Below are 25,454 nucleotides of genomic sequence, written 5' to 3'. Positions count from 1 at the left end.
ACTTGTTTTGTACCATTCAACATTTTCCATTCCTTTTTATTGCTGCAACACAGAAAAACAAGAGTTACTTGGACATCTAGATGGGTGTTTCACAACAACTCAACTCAGGCATCTGAACTGCCATCCGTCTGGTGATATAAGGATCACTCTTGTATAACAGAACAGGCTGATGCTGTAAGGAGACCAGAATTTCCCTGCAGGAACCAACAGAGGCAGCTGAACAAGTTTGTCAACATAATTAGCGAAGACATTGCAATCTGAATCTGAGCAGGATTCCCGTGGTTGGAAGTGGGTCTAAGTGCCTGAATTGTCATTAATCGTGGCTATGGCTTCTTGTGTGAAGTTACACAGGTCACAGCTCTGTCAGGAAACAGTCTGCCCATGTGGGAAGTGAAGGCAATGGTGCTTATTATGCCTCAGAAGCTGTTACAGTTCCAGCCCAGAAACACAGGAAGTCTTCTGATGAGCTCAGATATTTTAAAACGCAAAGCAGGGTGCAGTTACAGCACGTGGCACAGTCACCTATTTTCTGCCAGAACATTTCCTACCTGTGATCACACATGCATATCCTTCACCCAAGGCTGAAGCATTTAACAAACAAGTGCAATTTTTGTAGTGTATAAGGAAAGAAACTTTGTTTACTTGTTATATAAAGACAATCTCAATATAGAGACAATAACCTTAATGTTCAATTTTCTAAGTGTTTAATTCTCTTTGCTTGGAAGACGATCATTTGGCTGGTTTGACACACCTATCAACTAAGAAATATATGAAATATACCTTCCAGTATCCAGGTCCTTACACTGCCATTACCATATTATCTGGGGTAACAGTAAGATAAGGGTTTTATAAGCATGTCTGTCTTCAGCAGCAAGACAATTTCCAGACAAACAGAACTCTTGTGAATCATACAACAGATGAGTCTTACCACAGTCATTTATTTCTTAAAAATCTAGTTTATTGCACTTGTCTCAAAGCACAAACAAAAACCTAAATACAGAAATAAAATAAAAAAACCCTAGTTTTATTAAAACTACCCTAAAAAGTAGTCTGAGAAGAGCTCGACACCAATTTAATATTAACGACCATAGCAAGGTACAGTATCATACAGTAAACAAACAACTAGCAAGCTCAAGCCATTACTAAGATAACTTTGAAAAATGTAATACAAAAGTGTCACTATTAAATAATGCCACTGTACTTGAGCATCCGGTGCTTGGTAGGGTGCAGAGAAGTACCCGTATCCCTTCTCCAAAGTGGTTGATTCAGGAGCTGAGTTTCAGCTTCTTTGGGGTCCTCAAGATACCAAGCTACGCTTGCATAAAACAAACTGGGTTACTTCGTGAGCAGATTCCATTACAATCCACTGCCAGACAGGCTAAAAAAACCCTCTGGGGGTATTTTCCATATACGGATGAGCTAGCAATGAAGCAAGCATCATCTGTAAAAGGGAAACAAAGCTGTCCACCCTGCAAGACTAAAAGAACAGACTGAGAACTGACAGCCAGTATCACAAGTGGTACTAAAAATAATAGTAACAAAAGAAAGTGACATAACTTGGTTCTCTCTCCACAGATCTACATTCTCACCTTGCACCTCGTTTGTTCCAAGTTTAGTGCAGTACATGCATGAATTATTCTGAAAGAGAACAGAGGTTAAAAATAAAACACATCCTTTTCTGTATGTATCGATTAAGTTCTCAAAACAGAAACATCCCCACTGTTCAACACCCGGCCTTTTCTGAAGCTGGCTCATTTACAGTATTTGTTAGCAGCTGCTTAAACATTCTGATGGTTTATAAGCTTAGAAAGAACACAAAACTCCTCCGCCTACATACCGAACTAAAGTTCTCTCATCCATAGTTCTATTGCTTAAAAAAGATGAGGTATCTTTCAAAAAAGATTTAGAGTTTAAAGAAAAATAAACTGCAATGATTAACTTAGGTTACTTCCCAGTTCATCACATACCTCTGCTGTAACATCTGTTAAGTATAAGACACTTCAAATTTAGCTAACATAGCTAAAAATCACAATATTGTTAAGTATTTTCTCACAATATCACAATTTTTAATGGGATATACAGGTAATTCTATCAATTACCATTTTGCTTTTAATACATCTATGTTTGGCACTCAAAACAATTTGAGTCCAAATGTTAAAGCACTGGCTGGAGGCACAAATATAGCAATAACAGGTATTATGAAAGCTGCCTTGTACATTCCTGCATCGTACTACAAACCCAACATGCAACTTCTTCCTATTCCGAAGTGGGACTTACCCCCCACCAAAACTGTCAGCTTCCTGATGGCTGCGTGAAATGAGCAAACGTCCCCCTGATATTAGGTATAATCCAAACTTCTCACTTGTGAATGAAGCCAAGTTAGAAACAGAATTTGTAGACATGGAAGGTTAGTATAGCCTCGCAGCAGATATTTATATGGAAACGGACCAAACTAAGCTCATTTCAACACCAATGCTGTGGAATCACAATGTTCTGAGATCCCAATAAGAAATACTTCAACATACTTTCTTCCATGCTGCAAGGAAAAAATTATTGTAAATATATACAATAGTTGGAGAGTGTTCCCATAAGTTTGGAGTTTCACATACAAGAAGAAATTGAGAAAAAATTAATGTTTCTGCTGGAGAGAAATATTTAATGCAACAGAAATCCTTCTCAAAATAAGTACACATGTATTAGTGTGCATGCTGTTGTGAAATACTCACTTTCATTGCTAATCAGAATAAGTTAAAGAATTATGTTTCCAAAGGAGCTGCTACAGTAGTACGGTATAACAATTGCAGTATGCCACACCTAAAGAGTCTCCCAAGAGATACTGGAACAGACATCAGAACTCACAGCTTGAGGGCTATTTAACATGTCAGTTTTTTAAATACAAAAGTGCTAATATCACTGGTCCAACATGAGTGGCTTTTTAGATCCAACATTCTGTACATACATTACAGTAATTCTGTATGTCCTTCTGTTTTTTTTCACTGCTTCACAAGCTTGAGATACTTCATATCACTTCCCATTCATCTTCAAAATCATCAGGGTGAAGCAGAACAGAAGCATCATTATTTTTCTGCAAATTATGGGAATGGCTAAAGGTCTTAGTGAGGCGCTGGAGAAGGGATCCTGAAGTGCTGATTGCCCACAGTTCATCTAGAGGGGTCACTGCAAAGCATAAATTATCCATCTTTTAATGAAGGTAGTAGGCTCCAATAATAAACAGTAAATAAATAACATTTGATTTTTTTTTTTTTTCTAATTGAACGCAGAGAAGGTTTTTTACTAATGTGATAAAAGCACCTTGGTGAAATTGGCTGTCCACAAAGCATTTAGATTACATAGCTCTCCCTGCTAATGATCAGCTTGAGCACCAGCAGGCAGAAGTCAGCACAAATCACAATGTTCTGGATTATCACGCAGAGCCAACTCGCCTGTTAAACGTGAGACATTTCCAGGAATCTTCTTCCAGTAGTCTCCTGCTGGATTCTTGTCAGTGATGCCATATCGACGAGCTACATCTCCATTTGGACAGCGCGCCCAAACGGTCCTTGTACTTATGGCCAGCTGACATGCCTGCAAACCTACAGATAATTGGACATGAGGAGGCAATAATCACAGGCTTTCTTATGTAGTAAATACACTTGCAGTAAAGCTTAAGAGAAGACAGTGAGACTGTAATATTTTTATATATTCTGATACTAATACTAGAGAAGAACTCAATTATAAAAGGCACAAAGAAATACCTAGTTTTCCTAGAGGCTAAGAAAGAATTGGTAAGACAACAGTTTAGGACTACATTTTTCCTTACACAGACTTTAAGGGAGGAGAACAAAGCAGACACTATCAGATTCTGAGCTTCTTGCCCTCTATCAGCGGAAGATAAGAATGCAGGCACTTGCATCACATGGAGCAGCTGTAAACAAACAGGCTTTTTAATTGCAGACTTTGTAGTCATTGCAACTATTGGCTGTAATAACATCACAACGTGGATACACTTTGTTATGTAGCCATAGCCACAAGCAACAACCAACTGAGGATCTTCACAAACCTATTTCTGAGCTTCCACTGTATTTCACTAACAGATGGGGAATAATCTGACAGTTATAATTTTAGTTTGCCTGAAAATGGTTAATATTATAGACATGGTGGACATTTTTTCTTCCTCTTCAAAAGAAAGCAGATCCTCTACAACTGAAGTGCCATGCACTTCTCCAGTGAAATATCTTTAAAAAGCAGACAGCATCAATACACAGATATTTAAAAAGAAACAACTAAAATTTAATTTTACTTATAGGCAAAATGGAAATATAATTACTTAATCCAGAATGCATCCAGCACACAGAATTAATAGAAAGATGTGCAAAATCACATTAGGTATTTTTTAGCCACATCAAGACAGGAACCCCACACTGTATCACATTTAAATACAAAACTTCCCAAAGCATCGTAGTCTACTATTGCATAGGAGCATTGCTTTAATCCTAACTGAAAGATAATTGTACTGTTCGTTAATTCATTGACAAGAGCCTGAAATAACACACACAATGGAAGTTCATCTGAAAACCAGACTTCTCTTCAGTTAACTACAGAGCATTTTTAAGTGAAACCAAGGTTTTCTTTAAAAGACAACCCTAACTGAATACTTTACTGAGTTTCTATAAATAAGTAAATTTGGTTACTGAGAAAAATATCTGATTTAAGCATTGCTATCAAACTGAAAAAACAAAAGGGAAAAAAAAAAATCACAGAAAATGGCAGGAAGCACAAGGAATTAACATGTTAGTTTTTACCTGGTACATGCTCCCAGTCAGTGCCTACAGGCATTTCTTCTGTAATTCCCACTCGTACGTGGACATTCCATTTGCTATCAATTGCCCACAGCATCTGATCATTTGGACTTGAATGAATGCTGACCAAGTTGACTCCTACTGGCTATAAAAATTAAGCACAGTATTTAATTTTTGTACCACTGTATCTTTAAATACAGACACTTGCTCCTCACAGAAGTACACACACAAAAGTTGTAAAATATTCACCAGAGACTAAGGACAGAAAGAAATTTAACTTTTTATTTGTCATTGTATAAATTAACCATTTTTCAAAAAAGTCAGTCCCTTCCTAAATAGAAAAGGAACATGAGTGAATGTCAGCTGAAGTTAATATTCATATTTGATGTTCAACATCTGAGTTTAATAATACTAGTATTTGCTCAAACACTGTTATCCCAATCAAATACCATTTCAATTGTAAGTTGAAGAGAGAACTCATCCACAGAAATGCAGGAAGAACGGTATTTTCCTATTGCTTTCCTGAAAGTTTTCCTACCATAACTAAATCTCTCCTGTATTCCTAAATATACATAAGCTGCACATTTTTAAGGTCTGAACATCCCCATCTTTGCAATGATGCGGTGATCTGGCCTCTCCCCTAAAGTATTCCATTCTTTAGGAATATGACCATGAAACTCATGGTGAGCCCAAGAGAAATACATTTCCCATTCTGCTCCCAGGAAGGTCCTTACTCTACCTGCTCCTGTGGAAATTTGCCTTAACTACTATCCCAAATCAGTGTTACTGACCACAGAATTTTACATACATCATAAAGGTCATGACTTTGTAGCAAAATATATCAGCCAACAGGTTAAGTGTATGCAAATACCTTAAAAAAGAAAAAAAAAAAACGCACACAGAAGAAACAAAAAAAACACGTACTTTAAATAAAACGCAGATAAGAAGAAAAAAGGGATTTTTCTGCACATCAGCCTAATAAATGTTGCAATGAAGACAACAGTAAGATGTCCTGAAATATGTCATCATCTGACAGCAGCACTGCATTTCTTGCAATAATCTCACAGACATAAGCCAAATATCCAGTGTGATAAACACAAGAAGCAGCAGCTCTTCCTATGTATAAGCCTAGGAATACAGGACCATAATCAGTACACACACAAGTGCACAACCCAGCACCAGATGGGCCTTCTGTGTACGTAACAGTTACCTGCTTTGGTTTTGCTTTGAAAATTCTCATGCTAACACCTGATCTGGGTCTGACCCAGTTATAACCAGGTTCAACTCGCAGCTCCAAATCAATCCTGTCTATTTAGGTGGTAAGACCTTTGACAGACTGTCTTCTCATGCTTGTGTTCTCATCAGGTACTTGCACTTTGTTGGGAGCTCAAAGCTGGTTGAGCCTTGAGGAAGTGTTTTCACCTCTGCTGACAGTAAACTGACAATGGCTGCAGGTTGAACGCTTACAGGAAGACACAATTTGTCTTAAAGAACATCAAATACGTAGAATATATAACTACCTAGCTACTTTCAAATTCTTATTATCATATTACAAATAAACTGCTATATTGAAAAAAAAAAAAACATCAAAAAGCAAACAAAAAAAAAACATTATCACCCCCATCTCTCATATGCTGTAAATGAGGAAAGGGAAGAAAAATAAAGATAACCCACACGACACATCCCTCTGTCTTGCCACCCTCTTCACCCAAATTATCCTCACTCCTGGGCCCCTTTCTTCATCACATCCCTCTCCATACTTCTGCTGTCGTAGTTCCGTGCTTTCAAGGGAGCTGCAACTAATAGCTAGTGCACACTGAGTTACTGCACACAGCAGGAGATCTTGGCTTTTCCTTTTTTTTTTTTTAATCCACTTATCTCCTTCTTCCCACAATCTTACTCTATCATAGAGATCTCTTCCTCAGATTTAGGGACTTTGCCACTCTTTCCTCATCTGCTTCACACCATGAACTGCTAAGTACATCTATGCTCCAGGTCTGCAACATACCTCATGTTGCAACTACAGTCCTTCAGAAAATGTGATGAAGGGCGTGATGTGACCCTTGGGATCTGTTGGGAACTGTGCACCTTGCTCTCCACTTTTCCATGTCAGGATATCATTCCCCTTCCTCTATCATTTACCTAGAAACAAATTCCCCTAGAAATAACTGAAGGAATATTTCTATCTAGACTTACCGAGTGCTCACACCTACCAGGTAAGCCTGTGCATTAGTACAAAATTGTAGGTAGTGGAAGCTAAAAAAAAGCAAACAAAATACTCCAAAGGTGTAGCATAAATGAAGTTGCATGATACACATGCTGGATAGCTTCCGATATCACTACAGGTTCAAGTATAATCAAAGCAATTATCTCTACTTAATTCTTCAGCACTAATCAATTGAAGAAACAAACGGTATTATCAATTTCTAGGATCTCCACAAGTTTGCCACAAGCTTGGACAAAAATTCTCTCTTTTAAAGCATGCTCCTCCTTCCTCAACTTTTCCTGCCTCTCTGGGTATTGCACTTTTGCTTTCTTTTCCTTTCTCAGACTTAGTTCTTTCTGATAAACTTGCATCAAGGAAACAATCCTCCTACTCACTCTTATTATAAATGATCCAGGCAAGACACCGATGGCAGCATCCAGTGCTCTTAGCAGAAAACACCCCACTCTGCTGCAGCCTTCTGATGTGAAAGAGAGTAAAGGACATGACTGACAGGACAGCTAGTGATGTGATTATGTACCATAGCTTTTGGAACAAAGCAGTGACAAGATGCTGGGAAACAGGCACAGGCAATTCTTAGAGCCTGTTGCAGAGGTTTTAAACACATTAGATGGCTACCCAGAAAGCACTTACCTGCAACAAAAAGATGTTCCTATGGCTATCACAGTAGGATAAAACTGATTTAGAGTTTTCTTGACATAATGTACCACTTCTGGAGAACATCTCAAATACTCCTCCTTTTCACTAAGTTTCAATTACCATAAAAACATTTAAAGTATTTTATAATCTATATAACAAGAAATGGATCTCTACAGCTATAGATTAAATATTTTTCTTATAGCAATAAAGAGAGCTATCAGTGCAAATTTATAAATCTGCTGATAACATTTCAAAGACTGATAGCCATGAAAATGAATAAATTATTTCAGAGTAGCCTTTTCTTAACTCAATTAACTTCTAACAGCATTCATGAAATCTATATTAGGATCCAAGCAAATGACGTGGAGCTGGGACAGGGGAGGGTCAGGTTGGGTGTCAGGGAAAGGATCTGCACCCAGAGGGTGGTCGGGCACTGTGACACCGGGGCAGCAGTCACAGCACTGAGCCTGCCAGAGCTCAAGCAGTGTTTGGACACCGCTCTCAGTCACAGTGTACTTCTCAGTACATAACACTGCATGCTAAGAGCTGTGAATATCCTAATTGCCTGATACAGAAAAGAACAATGAAAAATAGTTTGCTAGCACCCAAGTGTCTGACCAGAAGACAATGCTGACCAGAAGACAAAGTAAACTTCAAAGAAGCACTTAACTAACAAATTGTTAAATGGTATCATTAAATAGTAACTATGCTAAACATATTTCAGTTATAAAGTTGTCCGTTAGCTTTATAACTCTATTCCTTCTGCAGACCGCAGAGAAATATGCTTCAGTGCAAGAGCTTTGTTTAAACAATGGTATCCAACAAAATCCAAAGTAAAAACTAGTGCAGTTTTCACCCCCTGAACTCTGAAGTTTTGCCTTACTGTAACTGCTTCAGCTACAGATGAACCCAAACCACACCAGTTCATTTCCTTGTTAAGGAGGAAAGGCCAAAACCCACACGCACACAAAAAACGCATCAGAGCATTTTCCAAGTCACTTTTCAGAATTAGAGAGTCCATGTATCAGCAGACCTCCCCTATCTCTTTTCGGCTGCAAACACACAGGGTGAGGAAGACTAAACAGAACATTCTCAGCCTGTCCAACTCCACCCCCCCACTTCTTTTTTTTTAAATAATGGTTTGGTGGCTACAAGCAGCATGAAGGTATGAATGCTCTACTCACCTTCATAAAACAGAAATACTTTCAGCTGCTCCGGGCCAGGCTGTAAGAATATCACTGCTGAGCAATTTCCCAGACTGTTGGGCACTATCTGTACGTAGATCAGACTCATCTGACTGGTCTGATGGCTAACAGACATCCAGACCTTATTAACTAGCATGACAAATAAATACTGCAGCTTGGAGAGACTCCTTGATATGGACCTGACCACTGCATATTATTTTCAGAGCTCCATTTGAACAGCAATTGTAAATCACTTCCACCATTGGAGATATCAGCCAAGCAGGAGCAACGTTGGAGCAGTACTGACCAGAACGTTTTGCATTTGGACTCTGAGGAGCAGAACAGCTTGCTAAACCAAGTGCCCCTTTTTCTCTGTAGAAAAGTTCAATGCAGCATACAAGAGCAGGAAAGGTTATGAATCTATGTTTAGTCTGCCTTGAAGCTCCATGTTTTTCAGTAATGCTGCCATAGAATTGTCAGAGAAAGGTTATTTATTGACTGAAAAACTGGAACCTTATTTTCCTCAGCAGCCTCAGAGTAACAGCATGACTCCTTCCCCCACTTTGTGCCTTCAGCGAGTAAACAGACCCGAGCCTCAGTCTGATAACTCCAGTCTATGGCTCGCACAACCAAGAAAGGGAAAAAGGCATGCAGGCAGTTTTCTTGACCTCTCACCTCTGTCAACTCCGAGTGTTTTTCTCACAGAGATATGCAAATATATTTTGTACACACACATATGTCACAAAATACAAGAAAAGGTCATGCCAAATCCACACCACTGTTCAGTGTGGTGAAGCTCTAGCAGGTCCACAAAATACTTTCAGAATATGTAGCACAACAACTGTTGCTTACAAGCAATTACAAACAATAATAATGCAAAGACCATTCAAAACACGAGCCTAGTCTTTTGGTTAGCCCTGCCGTCTTCTGGTCACACGGTCTTACACCTAAGGTTACAGAAGCCTGTAATGCCCTACACAACATTTTGTAATTACCACTACAGGTGTTTTCTTTTTTTTTAATAGCACACTAAAAAATTAAAATGTTAGGATGAGAACAACTATGTCTTTATAGAAATACACAACACTACATGCATGGAACTACATGTTTCACCACTTCGCATGAAACAGAACACAATTTAGTACAAGGTAATAAAAACCTTGATAAGCAAGGCTCTGAAAACCAAGGCATTTCAGGGTTTTTGTTTTGTTTTAAAACAAGTTTAATGAGCATCAGTAAAACATCCTCTCATGCATTCTATGCTAAGAGAAGCGCTTGCCTGTAGGTTTTGAAAGGTAAATGCCTTACCAAGGAAAGTAAAACATTTCTGTACAATAAAAACACAAATGCATATTTAAACTCAGCCTCACCTCTGCTTTGACAACTCTAACGGTTGTCAAACTCATGGTTTCTCTGCCATTTTGCATCTTAGTGTTGCTCCATGTCATGTAACAGATTTCTGATGAAAATGCCACATGCCTTTGACAGTAAGAGAAATTCTGATTTCTCTATTGCATCGGTTTACAAAGGCCTATTAACCTTTAAGTGATATAATTCACTTACACAACTGGAGTTCATGTGTAGGGGGGATCATTAAAACAAAACCCCAGGAAGTTACTGGTGGGAGGTTTGGTTTTGTTCTTTAAACGAAGAGTGACCTTGTGACACTCTGGAAAGTTACAGTCTGTCAGGATTCAAAATGTGCCCTGTAAGCCTCTGAAATACCGGGGATGCACTCGGGATGTAACAGTTGCTACTCCCTCATCTAGCAGCACTCATCCAGCACCAAAGCTGTGGACTGATTTCTGTTCCAGGTGAGGTGTGGCCCCCAAACACAAGGCTCTGAAATGTGTTACGCTCCTGGACGATAACAACAGTACTGCAGGGGGTTGGGGATCAAAAATCAGATCACTGCCTCCCAGGCAGAGGGTGCATTTACGGGAGTACAGAGTCCAGCTTCCTCTTCCTTGCCTGCTCCCTGGCTGCATTAGGCTCAGGTTCAGTAGGGCAAAGGATAGATAGCACCAGGCTACGTGACAGCTCTGCAGGATGGGCCACCAGGGCAGGGGAAACACCGCAGCCCAGCCAGCTTCCGGGGAAGGCAACCGAGCACAAGGCCCACTAGCCAGATCTGGTTGCTGGTACCCATTCTGCTCAAATAGGGGGATGCTGCTCAGCACCACACTGCGGAGGGGGCCTCAAGCTCATCACTCAAGGAAGAAGGGTTGGATGTGCCCATCCGTTGTCCCAGGCGGGCTCCTTACTCAGTGGGGACTTTAGGTTTGCTGGAGTCCTCTCACTGTAAGTACTGTCTCTGCTGCCCAAATTACTCCACGAAAGCCAAGCCTTTGATTACTAAACTGGTTCCAGCCTCCCGCTGATTTTAAAATGAGATAAGCTGAAGTTCAGTCACATGAAAAGCAATAAAGTGCTCTAACCAGAATTCACAAACTGCAGCTTTAATGAAAACAAAACAAAACAAAACAAAAACCACTCAATATATACCAGCAGAAGTAATTTCTTATGACCACCTCTCAAAATCACTTTTCAAGTTCTTCTATTTATAAATACTTCAGGACATCACTGCTTTCAAGCATGACAATAGTTCCACTGAAATCAAGGCAACTGCTTGCTAAATCAAGTCCTATACCCTTTACCAATGATTTTTTTATACCATTACCTGGACATTTTTACAGTAATTATGAAAAACTCTAAAAACTCAACATCAATCGTTTCAGTTACTTTATCTACCCTACTGAAGGTTCAATATATTTCTCCATCTCTGTAAAATAATTAAATATTGTGTATTAGCTAACAGAAGTACGGGCACACTGGAAGAGCCCAGATTTGAGGGTGTTACTAGTACTGCACAAATGCAAGCATGAAAATGAAAGGTTCTCCTTCCCGCGGTTTCTGTTTTCAGCATAAGCTGTCTTGTCAAGAAGCAGAAGCACCACCTTAAGATCACATTTCAAAAGGATATGGAAAAATCGTGTACTCGGTTTTCTGGGTGTATCTCATTTTGTGCACCTTTTTTGTGATCGGAGGCTTCTGGTACCGATAACCATTGCTATCTAATGTGACAGGCTACATGTGCGCTTTTCTGAAGACGACGATAGCAATGCCTTAAAACAAATACCAGACGGCTAAAACTCCAAAGCAGAAAAATACTGTGACATATAGTGGCAACAGTTTTCCTAACTTGCAACAAAACAGACGATAATAAGCACTGAACTGAGCAGTGGAATCAGCGTGAGATGACTTTACTAGAAATGCTGAAGGTGCATTTTTCTAGTATCTAAATAAGCTTCTTATGTAACCTATAAGAAAGGCACATGCCTGTGAAGAATTGTAAACATTTCAAGTTAAACATTACGGTATTCTGAATCAGCGAAACAACATACACTGCAGCAGGAACTCTGAGCTCACATGCTTATTCACAACCCACCTTGGAACAGCTACTCTACTGCCAAATACAGGTTTTCCTTACACCTTCTTGAAAACTGTAGTCCTCCATGAAAATCCTCTCCCCCCAGTGTCTTCAGGAGGCCTTACAAGAGTAAAGACACATGGAACAACAGACTAGATAGTCTGGTGTACAGATAACCAGAAGTTTGAATGAGTATTTTACCTCCCCAACCTAAATATATTTAGTCTAATGAAAAATATTTTCTGTTAATTTCTATACATCTTGTCTTACTACACCAAAGCAGAACTCCCAACAGTTACATCTGTGCAACCGGTAGGTAGTGCAAGTTATTTTGTGCTCCTGAAAACAATCTGACTTGAAAAGTGCAGTCATGTGGATTATGCGCTACAAATAACAGACTTTTCCATGGCAAGTATTTTCAGCACTAGCCTGGATGATTCTGAAGTAAAAACAACACAGTACTCTCAACAGAAAAAAATCCCTCATCCTCCAAATATCCTTGAACAATTATTTCAAAAGAATCTCCCCTACACTTCAGCTTTGATTTTGGCACCTGCCAAAAAAAGATGCACTCATCACTTCATCCTCTAAGTACCACCTAATGTAGAACTGGCCTTAAAAATAATAGGGAAAATGCAAAAGCAAGGCAGATGGCAGCGTAAAAGTTTTCTCTAAGGTAGGAAGAACTCTTAATTAAAGAGAGGAAAGTAAACAAAGATCATGGCAGCTATTTTTAACACGTCACCCAACATCTGCAGGGCACAACCAACCTCCTTACGCTGAACATAGATTAAGAAAAAGGAAGGTATTGAAAAAAATTAAATCTAATGTGCACTGATTTTTGCAGAATAACAAGAATTCCTGAAATTTCAAATGCCATTTTTAACGGTTGCTTCTTAGTTTTGAGGTTTGGGGCTTTTTTTTTTTTTTTTTTTTTGCATGACAGTGAAAGCGTGAATAACCAACAATTTTATTTCGTTCTTTTATTTTTTGTGTGCAAAAACTAATCAGAATTCTTACTACCTTAGAAGGGGCTATCTTACCTTAGCTGTGATATCAAGCTTGAAGCAGAAAAAGACAATTAGAAGGGTGTTTATGAGAAGAGCAGTAAACCAAAAATTCCTCTACCTTGAAATGCCCTTACTGGAAGGGATCATTTTACGGCAAACTGCATTAAGCAGTACTCTCCTGCTGATCCTAGGAATTACACCAAAAATCAACAACAGGTTTACGTAGTAGCCAAGTAGTGGACATCTTTTTAATTAAGTCCCTCTCTCTCCACAGTTTGGATGAGCTACACAGCTATTTAAATAAACTTCTTGACTTAATAAAACAAGCTTTTTTGATCCTATGCTCCAAGAAATTCCAGTTAAGAAAGACCATAGACAAGCAATTAAACAAGTGACAATTAAAATGTTTAATCTGTTCTTAGAGTAAGATTGATTGTTTGCATGCAATAGGTGATTGCTAACTCATTACAAATGGTTGTTCTCATCCTTGTTTCTTTTAGCTCTCCCTAAATACAAGTTTTGCTTACCGAAGAGATCAGCAAATTTATAAAATCTGATTAGGTGGTTCTAAGGCCAGTGTTACGTTAAGTAATACTTGTAAGAAGCAAGCTATTCTCAAAATCAGATTTTGCTTCTGCATCTTTTTCAGTAGGTGCCCAAAATCAGAGACAAAATGGGTTGGAAGGGACCTTATGGATCACCCAGTTCCAACCCCCTGCCATGGGCAGGGACACCTCCCACCAGACCGGGTTGCCCAAAGCCCCATCCAGCCTGGCCTGGAACACCTCCAGGGATGGGGCAGCCACAGGTACTCTGGGCAACCTCTTCCAGTGCATCACCACCCTCTGAGTGAAAGAAATTACTCCAAACGTCTATTCTAAAAATCTAACAAAACCATTGTCTCTGAATACCTTTGTGAGGCTGTGCAATGATGCTGTGCAATTACAGCACTTCTTTAACAATAAGTGACACGGTAAAAGCAGAGCCTGTAGCTGCTCATGAGTCATGAGATCTGGGATACAGCAAGTCATATTGGCTCTGACATTTACTAGGGAATGAAACATCCATAGTCGCTTTTAAATTACATTATTTGAGGGTATTTCTGTGCTTAAAGCAACTGAAAGACAATTTTGATTTCCCTCTTCAAGCAGAAGATGACTGAACCATTCACAAATACTTCTTACAATACTTCTGTTGTTGTGAACATAAAGTGATGCAGCATGAAGTACATCAAAGTCAATTAAGGGACAGATAACAGTAAGGAGCTACTAATAAGCACAAAACAGTTCACTTCTCAACCATCCTTTGTCATAGTTGTTATCCAAACACTGAGAGGTAGTATCTGGAAGTAATTTTAAAGTTCACGTGTTTTCTTATTTTGCATTCAGCCTTTGGAAAAGCATGGGTGGTTGCTCCCTTGGTACTTTAATTACTTGTTTCAGTGTGTTGGAATTGTCTCAAAACAAGCATTTAGCCCACAAGTTTTCATCTCTACAGGCAATGTTTGAATTTTTGCCCTTTCATATTGACTCATCAGATATGCAATGTCGGGACTTGGCAAGATAACAGAAAGAGAATGCTCCGGGTAGCAGGAGGTTATCATTTTAGATGGCAACATCACCCAGCTTCCTCAGTAAGCTATAGGAAGTAACATGATTTTCAGCTTTCTCCAAGACTTTCTGCATAAGGAAGTCTCTGCTAAATAATGAGCCAAAGCAAATCCTGACTTCTTGTAAACACCTTTGTATTGAGCTGTTTAATCAACTTCTGTAGAGGATTAGAGAATGCACTCAGTACAGACAAAATATTAGCAGTGTAGTGAAAGGCTTTCAGGTTATTTTCCTGGTTAGATACATTTTTCGTTAGAATATACAATGAAAGTTTAGTTCTGTCTATTGGCAAACTCAATTATGTGGAATACATCCTGGAATATGTTCTCCCCCACACTTTTTAAGAAAACTGTCCTCATGGAAGACATCATCATTCATATCCTCAGCCTCCTCCTCCTGCTGCCCTGCCCCCTATTAGGGGACAAATTTGTATCTTACAGGTTACATCAGAAAGACCTACTCCGCAGCACACAAGAGTGAGCAGTGTAATCTACCCCTTTTGGCGACAGCCCTCACTCAAATGATTTAGTGCTTATTTATCAGCCTGTTATGCTATTCTGCAAAAACAAGATGCCATTTCTCCAGGTCTGATTGACCACATTCCCAGCACAGACAGACTAGTTTAACCAGTGATGAGCTAACTGAGGAGATGCAAATCTGCAGTTTCATTTCCCTGTTTCCCTGGCCTTCTTTGCTGCTACACCCCCAAGATTCACAGGAGGAGCTAATAATTGGCTGTTAAGAGGCAAGCAAAAGTAAAAGGGAATGATGTAAAAAACAAATCACCTATTGCAACTTCACTGCCAGAGATTGACTTTCATTTCTTAATACGACCCTGAAGAAGTACCATGTGTTTCAAAATCTTTAGAAATAGTTCTGTAACATTATAAAATGTAAATCAAGTATGCAAACACATCCCAGCACCACCATGCTAGGTCAGCAGACAGCTCAACTGATTTCATGCCAGGGAGCAAAGAATGAAATCAGTACTCAGAGGTCAACTCTTTTACAGCAGTCTCGAGCCACGATACAGAACTGCAAGTTAAACTGTGGAATGTGTAAAGCATGAGCAGCACCCAAGTTTAAGGGGAGATTAAACAAGAAACCAGACACCGGATAAACATATTTTGTCCATTCGCTATATCCAGAAAATATGCTCCTAGTGTACTTTAGGAGGCTTCTTTCCACTCTGCTCCTCTCAGCTGGCAGGTAGAACGGATATCTCATTTGCCAATTCCAGGAATAAGGGAGAAGAGCTGCAGTTGTACGGCACGCTGACTAACCACCGGATGATAAGGAAAGTCCCTAGATCCAGGCACAGCACCCTGGCAAGCATCCCAGACTCACAGGGGCAAGGATAAAGGAAGAGGGAGGGAGGCACTTCAGTACCACGCCATGTGAGTAGAGCCTTCCCACACCCTCTGCTTTGTGCTGTTTGCCAGTCTAGCTTCTTGGCTACCGTACAAGTAGGTACTCAGTATATAGTTCAAGGCTGCATTCTACTACGTGCCTATAAAGCTGCTGTGTTACTACAATATAAATTTTTCATTAAGGATGAAAAAAGGACAAATAATCATTTTTGAGAAAAAAATAAAGTTATTTATAAGTATTAGATGAACTTGGGATGATTAAGGGTGATAAGGCAGCATATTTAGAGTACATTACACAGACTGTTTTGTTGTTGTTTTGCTTGTTTTTGAAGATAAATCCTGTTGAAATTGAACGTGTGTGACAGAAGTTTAAGTTACACATTTAAATCCGGTCCTATTGTTTTCCTTGAATGTTAAATTACTCCTTTCCACAGGCGCAGAGCTAAACCACTGTGTTACAAAGAATTAAAATCAGCATTTTACCTGTATAGGTGGCTCAATCATTATCCATGCAGGAAGCATCAAGCTGGGGTTAAGAGGCTGGGTTCCTACACGGAAATAAACACCACCACTGGTGTCACAGGCCCAAACATGCTGATTTCCACAGGACAAGCTGATCAGCTTTATGGCACCTAACAACAAAGAGGTTATTAGCAACCTGACATTTTTCTTTTACGTTCAGCTAATAATGAGCACCTTTAGTTAGACTTGATTGTATTAAGCTACCTTTAAACACAGGCACATAAAAATGATTACAAGCTTGTGAAAGAAAAATAACGGCATAAAATGAATAACACCAACAGGTAGTATATGTAAGGCATTTTTCTCTTCAATCTAAAAATAAATGTTTTAGTCACAGGATACTGCTATTTTTAAAGCACACTAAAAATATGCTATTAAAATCACTGAATTCAAGCAGGGAAAAAATTCTGTAACAAACGTTATCAGCGCCAAGACAAACTTTCACATGACCTAATGTGAACTTTTCTCTGTAGCTGGCCATGCTTATAATTTTCATGGTGTTGAGCTAGTAATACATTCAGCATTGAACACTCCTAATGCTACCAGCAATTTAAAAATACAAGAGCATACGGATTATGCATCTCAGTGTTAACATACCAGTGTCACATCTGTAAATAAAGGAGCTGATTTTCAAATGGGTTTATATTTAGCGTACATATTTATTACACTTATGTCAGAAGTGCTGCAGTATTTTAACCCTATGTAAGTCAGCACACTGAAAACAAAGCTCCCAGAAAAAGGATGTTTTGGATTTTTTTTTTTTTTTTTGCATATCCAATCACACCTAGGAGTCTTGCTACTGAAAGTTTGTAAAGTAAAGACACAGAACCGATAGTTAATGGCGAGCTGGAACTCTAACTCCCTTAAATTCATTTCAAAATAGCCATGTGATTTAATATACGTAACATTTGATATTTTTTTCCTCACAGCACTGGGACAACACAACGCTAAGTAATGGAAAACATGTTCTAAAGAAAAAGACTCAATCATGACAGATATACGACAGAAGGAATGCTCTGGTTGTACTCCAAACTAAAGACTCTAAAAATAGGCCTTGTTGGCTGATTGAACATGCCAGCAGTGCTTGGGATATCCCATTCTTGGTAACAGTTTTCTCTTCTGTGATGTGAATCTGGCAACAAATCCCTGCAAAGTACATCGCTCCTTAAAGAGGGGGTACGATTTCATCCCCCAGAGTAGGAGTTCAAAGCACTTTCTGCAGAAGGCAATATTCAATAAGGCTTGCTGAGGGAAAGAACAGGGAACAACAGGACTAACATTCCTTTATCTTTTAGTTACCTGAAATTGTAAACAGATCTCCTTGACGACCAAAGTTATTTAACTTTCTGAATCAAAGGAATTTGAATTAGCTCATCTCACCCCAGAATTCCCTTTAATTGTGCAGCTTCTTATTATAAAACAGCATACAGAGCACAACTATGCACAAAAACTTCTACTGCTTCAAAAGAGAGCAAGTCTCTATTACAGGTAGAGAGGCCTGACATTCAGCAAAGTCAAACTTTTTTTTAAAACCTCATGATTCCGTGTTACAGAGTACACCTAGCCGTGATGGCTTTGTCACATGTTGCTCAGCTGTTGAAATGTTCCGATCCAAAGCATCAGAGCTCTTGCACACGGAATCACATATCACCTACTCGGCATAGCTGATATTTACGTCTGCAGTACAATTTGAGATTCAAAAATGCAGCCCTCGTGTAAATGTTTTGGGGTTTCTCCCTCCTCCCACTTACTGTTTTTATGGTAGGAGAAGGGCATGCTAACCACATTCATCCACTGTTTAGAAAGAAGAAGTGTGATTCAGAGACACTGTTTACAGTTGAAACCTAAAGGTCATTCTACTGTGTTTAGAAACCTTGATAATGATAGTGGAACCCTAATCAAAATAATTTACCAGATACTACTCTCAGTACATAGTGTAAAGGCAAGAGGAAGATACTAACATAATATGAATATTTCAACATAAATGCTGACAACTTGATCACCTCCACACAGATTTCTGAATTTCATTTTACAGTAACTTGCTCTTTTTTCCTCCAATTCACAGTCTTAACATTTGAGGAGTAAAGGCAGACATACATTTCAACAATAGAAATAATTCTCTGATTTCTTCAGCCCCATTAGAGCAAATCAAGTCTCTTATATTACAACTGTGGGTAGGCACCATCTTGTCAGCAGTAATCTACCACATGCATTTAATTGGAGAAAAAACTGGAATTTTTCTGCATTTTAATTATTAGCTCACAATGACAGGTAAAGTGTGGTGTCTGAAATATTTCCTGACCCCGGATTTCTACAGTATCACCAAACAGAGTGCCATGAAACTAACAAGAACAGCTGAATGCAATGGTTGAACCCCAGCATGGCTAAAGTGAACAAGCCAGATAACACTGTCAGCTAGCACGCGTTTCCATTAGAATGTTTTGAGGTTTTCAGACAATAGCAAGAAGCTATTTATTATTTCAGTTTCACAGTTATTATCTAAACCACTGGAAAGTAAGAGTATCTTGAGGAAAACTTTAAGCTCTGCTAAGCAAGATGAAAAGGACAGTACAAACAAAACTATCCTGTAGGTCAGTGAAGGTAAAAGGCATCGCTTATCACTTAAACTATGGTAAGACTGATGATTTGGAAGCAATTCATCAGGTCTGGAAAACCTGTTTTACAACTGGCAAATATATTATTTTTAAAAGACTCTTTAAAAAGTTTTATGTAAAGAACACAAAAGATAAAATTGCTTGTCAGGCCAATCATGAATACTGCCATTAAAAATGGAAAAAAATGCAAAACAGTTTAATTTTATATTAGCACATTCTTTTTTAAAACCTTCTCTTGAAACAGATTAGCATTAAGAGAAAAAAATATTCTAGCAGATATTCAGATTATTAAAGAAATAAATCCAATTGGAATAATACTAGTGAAGCTGTCAAGTGGCCAGATTACCCTTATCTCTGATGAAAAGAGCCAAACTGGGAGGATATTTTAATGATCAAAATGTGGTCAACCAACCTTGGTCTTATTCCTAACCAAACAAAAAGGGGCAGTTAAACAGCAACACATTCTTGACATTATGCTGAATCATTAGATCGCTATCAATCCAAACATTAGAGTGTCATCATCTGTATCACCTATGGATGATGAAACTCTGAGCAAAATTTTCCTTAACAAGATCCTAAGGAAGCTTTAGCCACTCTGTTAAGAGCACATTTACCCACAAAATACAGGGCTTTGAGTATGGAACTGCCCAGGGCCACGTGATTATGGTTACACCACTTGTAGTACAAGAACTGGACTAGTTCAAGCTACTGGTACATCTGCACACCACTGTGTCAGGTAGAGTGGTCTCAGACTGACAACCTATAAGAAGCACAAGTGCATATAAAGCTTCTTGCAAAGGGTGAACATGCTGTCTCCAGCAAAAAGATAAAGAAAACATTGTCTGAAAGCAGTAAGTTGGTCCATGTTTTTTTACAGCCCTCTGTTGCGATGCCCATTATTGTAAGGTCCTGTTTACTCCAATAAATTGAATACTTCAGATCAGTAAACCAAAGACACTTCTGAATGAAAATATAGACTGCCTGCTAAGAGTTAACAGACAGTCTACTCAATAAAAATGTCATACCTAGTTGAGAGAGATCCAATTTTGTCCAATGCATCCCTGTTGGACAGCTGGATGAAAGTGTTCTGATAAATATCTGCCCAAGACTATCCAAACCCCAGATGGCATCCTGGCAGGCAGAATAGTGCACCATTTCAACCTCCGGTGGCAGCTGTACCGTAGAAGGACGAAACTGAGGATTCTGATCACTGACACAAAACAGATCCTTGTTGCTTTGGCACAGCCACAAAAAGCTTCCTATGGTAAGGACATTTCTGTTATTAAAATCATTGCTAATCCACTCTGAGAAAGCTAACACTTCCTCTGAAAACAATCAGTATGTTTGAAGACAAAACTCAAGATCTTAGATTAAGATTTTCAAGTACAAATAAGCATCCTAAGTGCTTATTTAGGCACTTAAGTACTGCTTCCCCCAACCCCCTTACATCAGGTAAGTAGCAAGTGATCTCATTTGAAGAAACTAAGAGGGAGAAGACAGACCTAATAGTTCACTGTTTCCCCTTATTCTTTTGCTCTTCTGTTTCCTTGATAATTGCCTCAGAAAAACAGCATACCTTTCCTTCCCAGTTCTACATCACACGTTTTTGCCAATAAAACTAGCGTGCTTAGTTCCAATTGTTAGCACTTGCATTATCTAACAGTAGAATTCTTCAGTGTGGTTACAGTTTTACCAATAAAATGTGATTCTGCTGCAGTTAACTGCACCGACAGAAGAAGTAGTTGGTTAGTATAGGCATTCCAGCAAAGCATGTTCCAGGTCTTCATATTAAACTCTGGCAATTCATGCTGCGGCAAGTTAGGAAGTTATTACTCCTAAAGACTATCCATTTCTCTGTTGGATGTCACTCCACACCAAAGGTAAGAGAGTGAATGATATGACTTTTTATCTCTACTACTTTTACAGATATTTCCACCTTACTTCTCAAATGTTTTAAATCCCTGCGTACAGAAACGGCACCCAAAACCTGAAGTAACTCAGGGTGTTTAATTACTTACACCATCAGTTCCACTATACTTAAAGTCAAGCATTATGTGCTTGCACTAACCTTCTTTTGATGAAGCTGCAGAAGCCAACACAAAAATCCATTTTGTGGCAGAAGCAGTACCACGAGGCACAATATTATTCCAGTAAGTACCTGAAAGGAAAGAACAGAGTGTCATCAGTATGAAAGTTAATTTTCTATTAGAATTCAAATATCTAGACAGATTTTTTTATGCAAATCTTTTAGTGTCTGTTCTTGGGGAAGAAAACCTCCTGACACATACACATTTCTGTGTGCACACACACAGGGACACATGCACAAATAAAGAACGGGGAATGCAGAAAATGAGACAGGAAAAGATCAACGGTCTTCAACAGGAGGCCAAATGGGTGATGAGTTTAAATAGACAATATTATATGTCTACTCTTTGTGTTTATCTGATCAAAGAAGAGAACTAAATTAAAGTTCTGTTTTGGGAAATATACTTAGAAACATAAATAAAGCAATTCCTGTTATCACTGTAACACCATAACATTACTGCTCTGCATAGTAACACTGATCATGAACCAGACTCCACTGTGATAGATATAACAGGTACAATAGCACAGAAGTGCCTTCTCATCTCAGAGAAAAGACAAACGTAGGTACTAAAAGGGGTAACTTGCGCACTTGTTCACTTGTGGACAATGAATTTTTCATGAAAAATATTTCCCTTCAGAAGGGAAAATATCCAGACAAACTGTCAAAGAATCATTTAATTTAGTTTTTAAACAAAGTTGGTTCATTAAAGCTCCCCTGACTCACCATGGATAATTCTCATGGTGACCAAACTGTAGTTAGCTACTTTTTCCTATTTCCTATATTATTCATATTTATTATATATTATTTATAATATATAAATATATATTATCTTACATATTTATAAATATGTATTTATAATTATATGATAACATATAATGTATACTATATATAATTATATATTATTTTATATATTTATAATATATTATATATTATTTATTTCTGAATTTAAAAATATTAGATGCAAAAGCACACCAACCTATTAAGTTTCCCTTTGCTACATGGAATTCATTTTTGCCTGAAGAGATCCAGACTCCACTGCCATTAACTCCAAGGAGGCTGGGTTGACACTGAAGCTGCTGTGACCAAAAAGCCATTCGAAGTTTGTCAGCCACCTTCTCTACAGGTGCCTGAGCTGCTGTTGCCACTGTGTGAGTTGCCTGGATTATCGTCTGGAACAAGCTGCACTGGTCAAACACTACATAATCGGTGATGCTTACCTGAGGGGGAAGAGAAGAGGGAAAAAATGGTTCTTGATGGTTAACTAAGCTTGGGGGGAACCACAGAATCTTCCATCAAAGGCTTTTTTTGTGTGTGTGCATGCACACACTTTATGTATCATGAGTTTAGAAACTTTCTAAGTGTAGGAAGGGAAAAATAATTACTAATTATAATAATTATTTCTGATGAAATAGGAGTCTTGATAATAACCAGAATCTATAATAAACATCAACTCACAACATAATCCTACCCAGCAATCCACTTTAAATTCTGCATTTTAAGAAAGCCCTTTGTTTAGGGATTACTGAACATCTCTTCCCTAAAGACACAACCCCTGCAAACTAAGAGGTATATTTACAGTTTCCCAAAAGGAATAGAGAAATTTGCATAGTGTAGCAATTTAAATCACATAGTAAGAACCTGGCAGGAGGAAATCTAAATGACCAGATGCCTAAATTCTACCATAAACAGCTAGGCTGACAATGCTCTGGGGTAGTCCTAGAAAGGAAGAAGAGCAGTTTGCCTGTAACCTAAAAATAAAAATCAAGCGACTCAGGATACTCATCTCCAAGAGAAAGATTAGATATGCACGTAAATAGAAAATATTTTCACTTAGGTAAGTATGTAAACAAATTTTCTGTGTAATTATTTCTCTGTACCCCTCTTCCCCCATTCATGCTTTTGGGGAAAAACAAGTAACACTGTGGAAAACAGTCAGGAGTTCTCAATCAACGACAAAGTACTTCCAGTAACTGAGTTGTTTCTATCCATAAGATCTGTGACTGAAGCAAGCAGACCCATGTAGTTTGAAGAAACTTCAATCGATGAAAAATGGTGTAATTAAAGCATTTTTGCAAGGCTAATGATTATTTATTTCATTTAGCTAAGGAAAAGGATGAGTGCTGGAAGATGAGGAGAAGAGACTGTATTCAGCAGCCAGACTTGAATGCTCGGGCTAAACAGCATGTCCTACTGCCAGCTGTTAAGATATCAAGCTACAGGCACCATTGATACAATCTGGTAGAGCATTTCCTGTATTCTTGAAAACTGCTGTGCTGCTGCTTTGGATGACCATGGGGTGTTTCTTTTCCACTTTTCTATAGCGGACATGAAAAGGGATTTCAGCCATAGCCACCCTCAAGTTTTAATACACTGAATGAAGAGTACTATAAGGTATAATATAAGCATAACTGAATGTTATGCTTAGAATCTCATAGGAAAACTGCACATAATAAACCCTGAGTGACACACTAAACTGTAAGCAAAATAAAAAAGTGCCTACTTGCCACCAATGGTTGTCATCTCCTTGTGGTTTCTTTGAAACTATACCAGTTCTGAACCACAGATTTCCATGGATATCCAAAGCCCATAATGTCTGTTGATCTCCAAGAGTTATACACACTGGTTCCAAAGCCTGCATTTCACTGAAAATGCAAACAAGCAAAAAATTAAAAAGCCTTTCTTCAAATTTATGTTTATGGCATTTTAAGGAGTTGTCACAATGCCAACAGCAATTCAAAGTGTTCAAGCTCAAAAACACACCTGATTTCACATTTTCACAGTTATTAGTAGTTTAAATCTTATTAGCTTGCATAAGTAAAAACCATTTCACAACAAAAAACAAGGCCTTCAAAGATCATTCAAGATTTGAAACTGAAACATAACAATAAAACTAAATAAAAATTAATTTGTTCAGTAAATAAGAAACAAATAGCATAAGTTTCTGGTCCATCAGTTTCATAAGTACATTTCCTTCAATTTTCTTGCCCTATTCTGAGAACAGTATTAGCAGCCCAGGCACCATAAATAGAAAACTGAACCTAACTACATGGCAAAGATGAATGTTGAGTCTGACTATATGTTTCCTGTGTAAGTAAATAATTTTTAAGCTCAGAAAGCCAACGGGATCAGATGATCTTATCAGGCATTTAAAAAGTTGGCAACAATGCTATTTCTTTCATAGAACATTTCTTGAGAACTTAAAAGCACATATGGATTGCTTTCTGTAACTTTAGTACAAAGCCCAAGAACATTAAGCATACCTAAAGTGTAGCGTGTAGGTCAAACAAATATTTTCATTAAATACACTGACTAAATGACATGCAAATTTCAGATTTGAACAATACACTGAACATTTCCCAAGTCTTTTTAAGAGCCAAATACCAGGTTGGGAGGTAATACAAGCTGGAACTTCACAACAGGGTATTCAGCAGAAAATAAAAATCACAAGACTGCAGTTCTGTATGACTGGAATTTCTTCCTATACTCACTTCAGGCTGATGTCACAAGAGACCATATATTCCAGATTCTCAAAGCCAGCAGTAAACACTTGTTGCTTTTAACTTCATCACAAACTAACTACTGCAAGAACAGGACCAACTACAAAGCTAAATAGCAATTACCCAAAATATCTATAAAAATCTGTGACTGGGAAGTATAAAAGTATTATTCAGCTGTGTGCAAATGACCAAGAAAATTCTGGGATTTAGTCTCAGGAAAAAAATCGCCCAAATATGTGGAGAGCCCTTTAAAACCATTACAGCAGAGATTAAAGAAATAGTATTTAATCAAAACAGTCATATTAATATACATTACTAAAGGTCTTTTAAGCACTGTTGTCACTTTCTTAAACTTGCTTTTAACTGCATTATCACTCCTGTTCACAGCAATTTCTTTCACTACATAACAGTCATTCATCAAACAGAAAAACACCAGTTACTCTGGGTGTGTCTGGACAAAGACTAAAG

General features: G+C 38.3%; 1 protein-coding gene across 4 annotated transcripts in view; it reads right to left on the bottom strand.

Moving 5' to 3' along the window:
* Positions 1-973: 973 nt before the first annotated feature.
* TECPR2 (tectonin beta-propeller repeat containing 2) overlaps positions 974-25,454 on the bottom strand; it is a 42,968-nt gene continuing 18,487 nt past the window's right edge. For 3 of the 4 annotated variants that reach the window (XM_035327508.1, XM_035327509.1, XM_035327510.1), the window contains exons 13-20: positions 23,990-24,131; positions 22,466-22,706; positions 21,472-21,561; positions 20,429-20,662; positions 16,750-16,898; positions 4,803-4,944; positions 3,444-3,593; positions 2,636-3,177 (exon numbers count right to left, since the gene is read on the bottom strand). In XM_035327508.1, coding sequence (XP_035183399.1) covers positions 3,020-3,177; positions 3,444-3,593; positions 4,803-4,944; positions 16,750-16,898; positions 20,429-20,662; positions 21,472-21,561; positions 22,466-22,706; positions 23,990-24,131 — 1,306 coding nt within the window. In that variant the 3' untranslated portion in view covers positions 2,636-3,019. Of the gene's footprint in view, positions 3,178-3,443; positions 3,594-4,802; positions 4,945-16,749; positions 16,899-20,428; positions 20,663-21,471; positions 21,562-22,465; positions 22,707-23,989; positions 24,132-25,454 lie in introns of all 4 variants that reach the window. The other variant, XM_035327511.1, reaches the window with a different exon arrangement.

The sequence above is a fragment of the Oxyura jamaicensis genome, chromosome 5 (assembly GCF_011077185.1).
Source record: "Oxyura jamaicensis isolate SHBP4307 breed ruddy duck chromosome 5, BPBGC_Ojam_1.0, whole genome shotgun sequence".
NCBI lineage: Eukaryota > Metazoa > Chordata > Aves > Anseriformes > Anatidae > Oxyura > Oxyura jamaicensis.
This window is presented reverse-complemented; position numbering and strand designations above follow the sequence as displayed.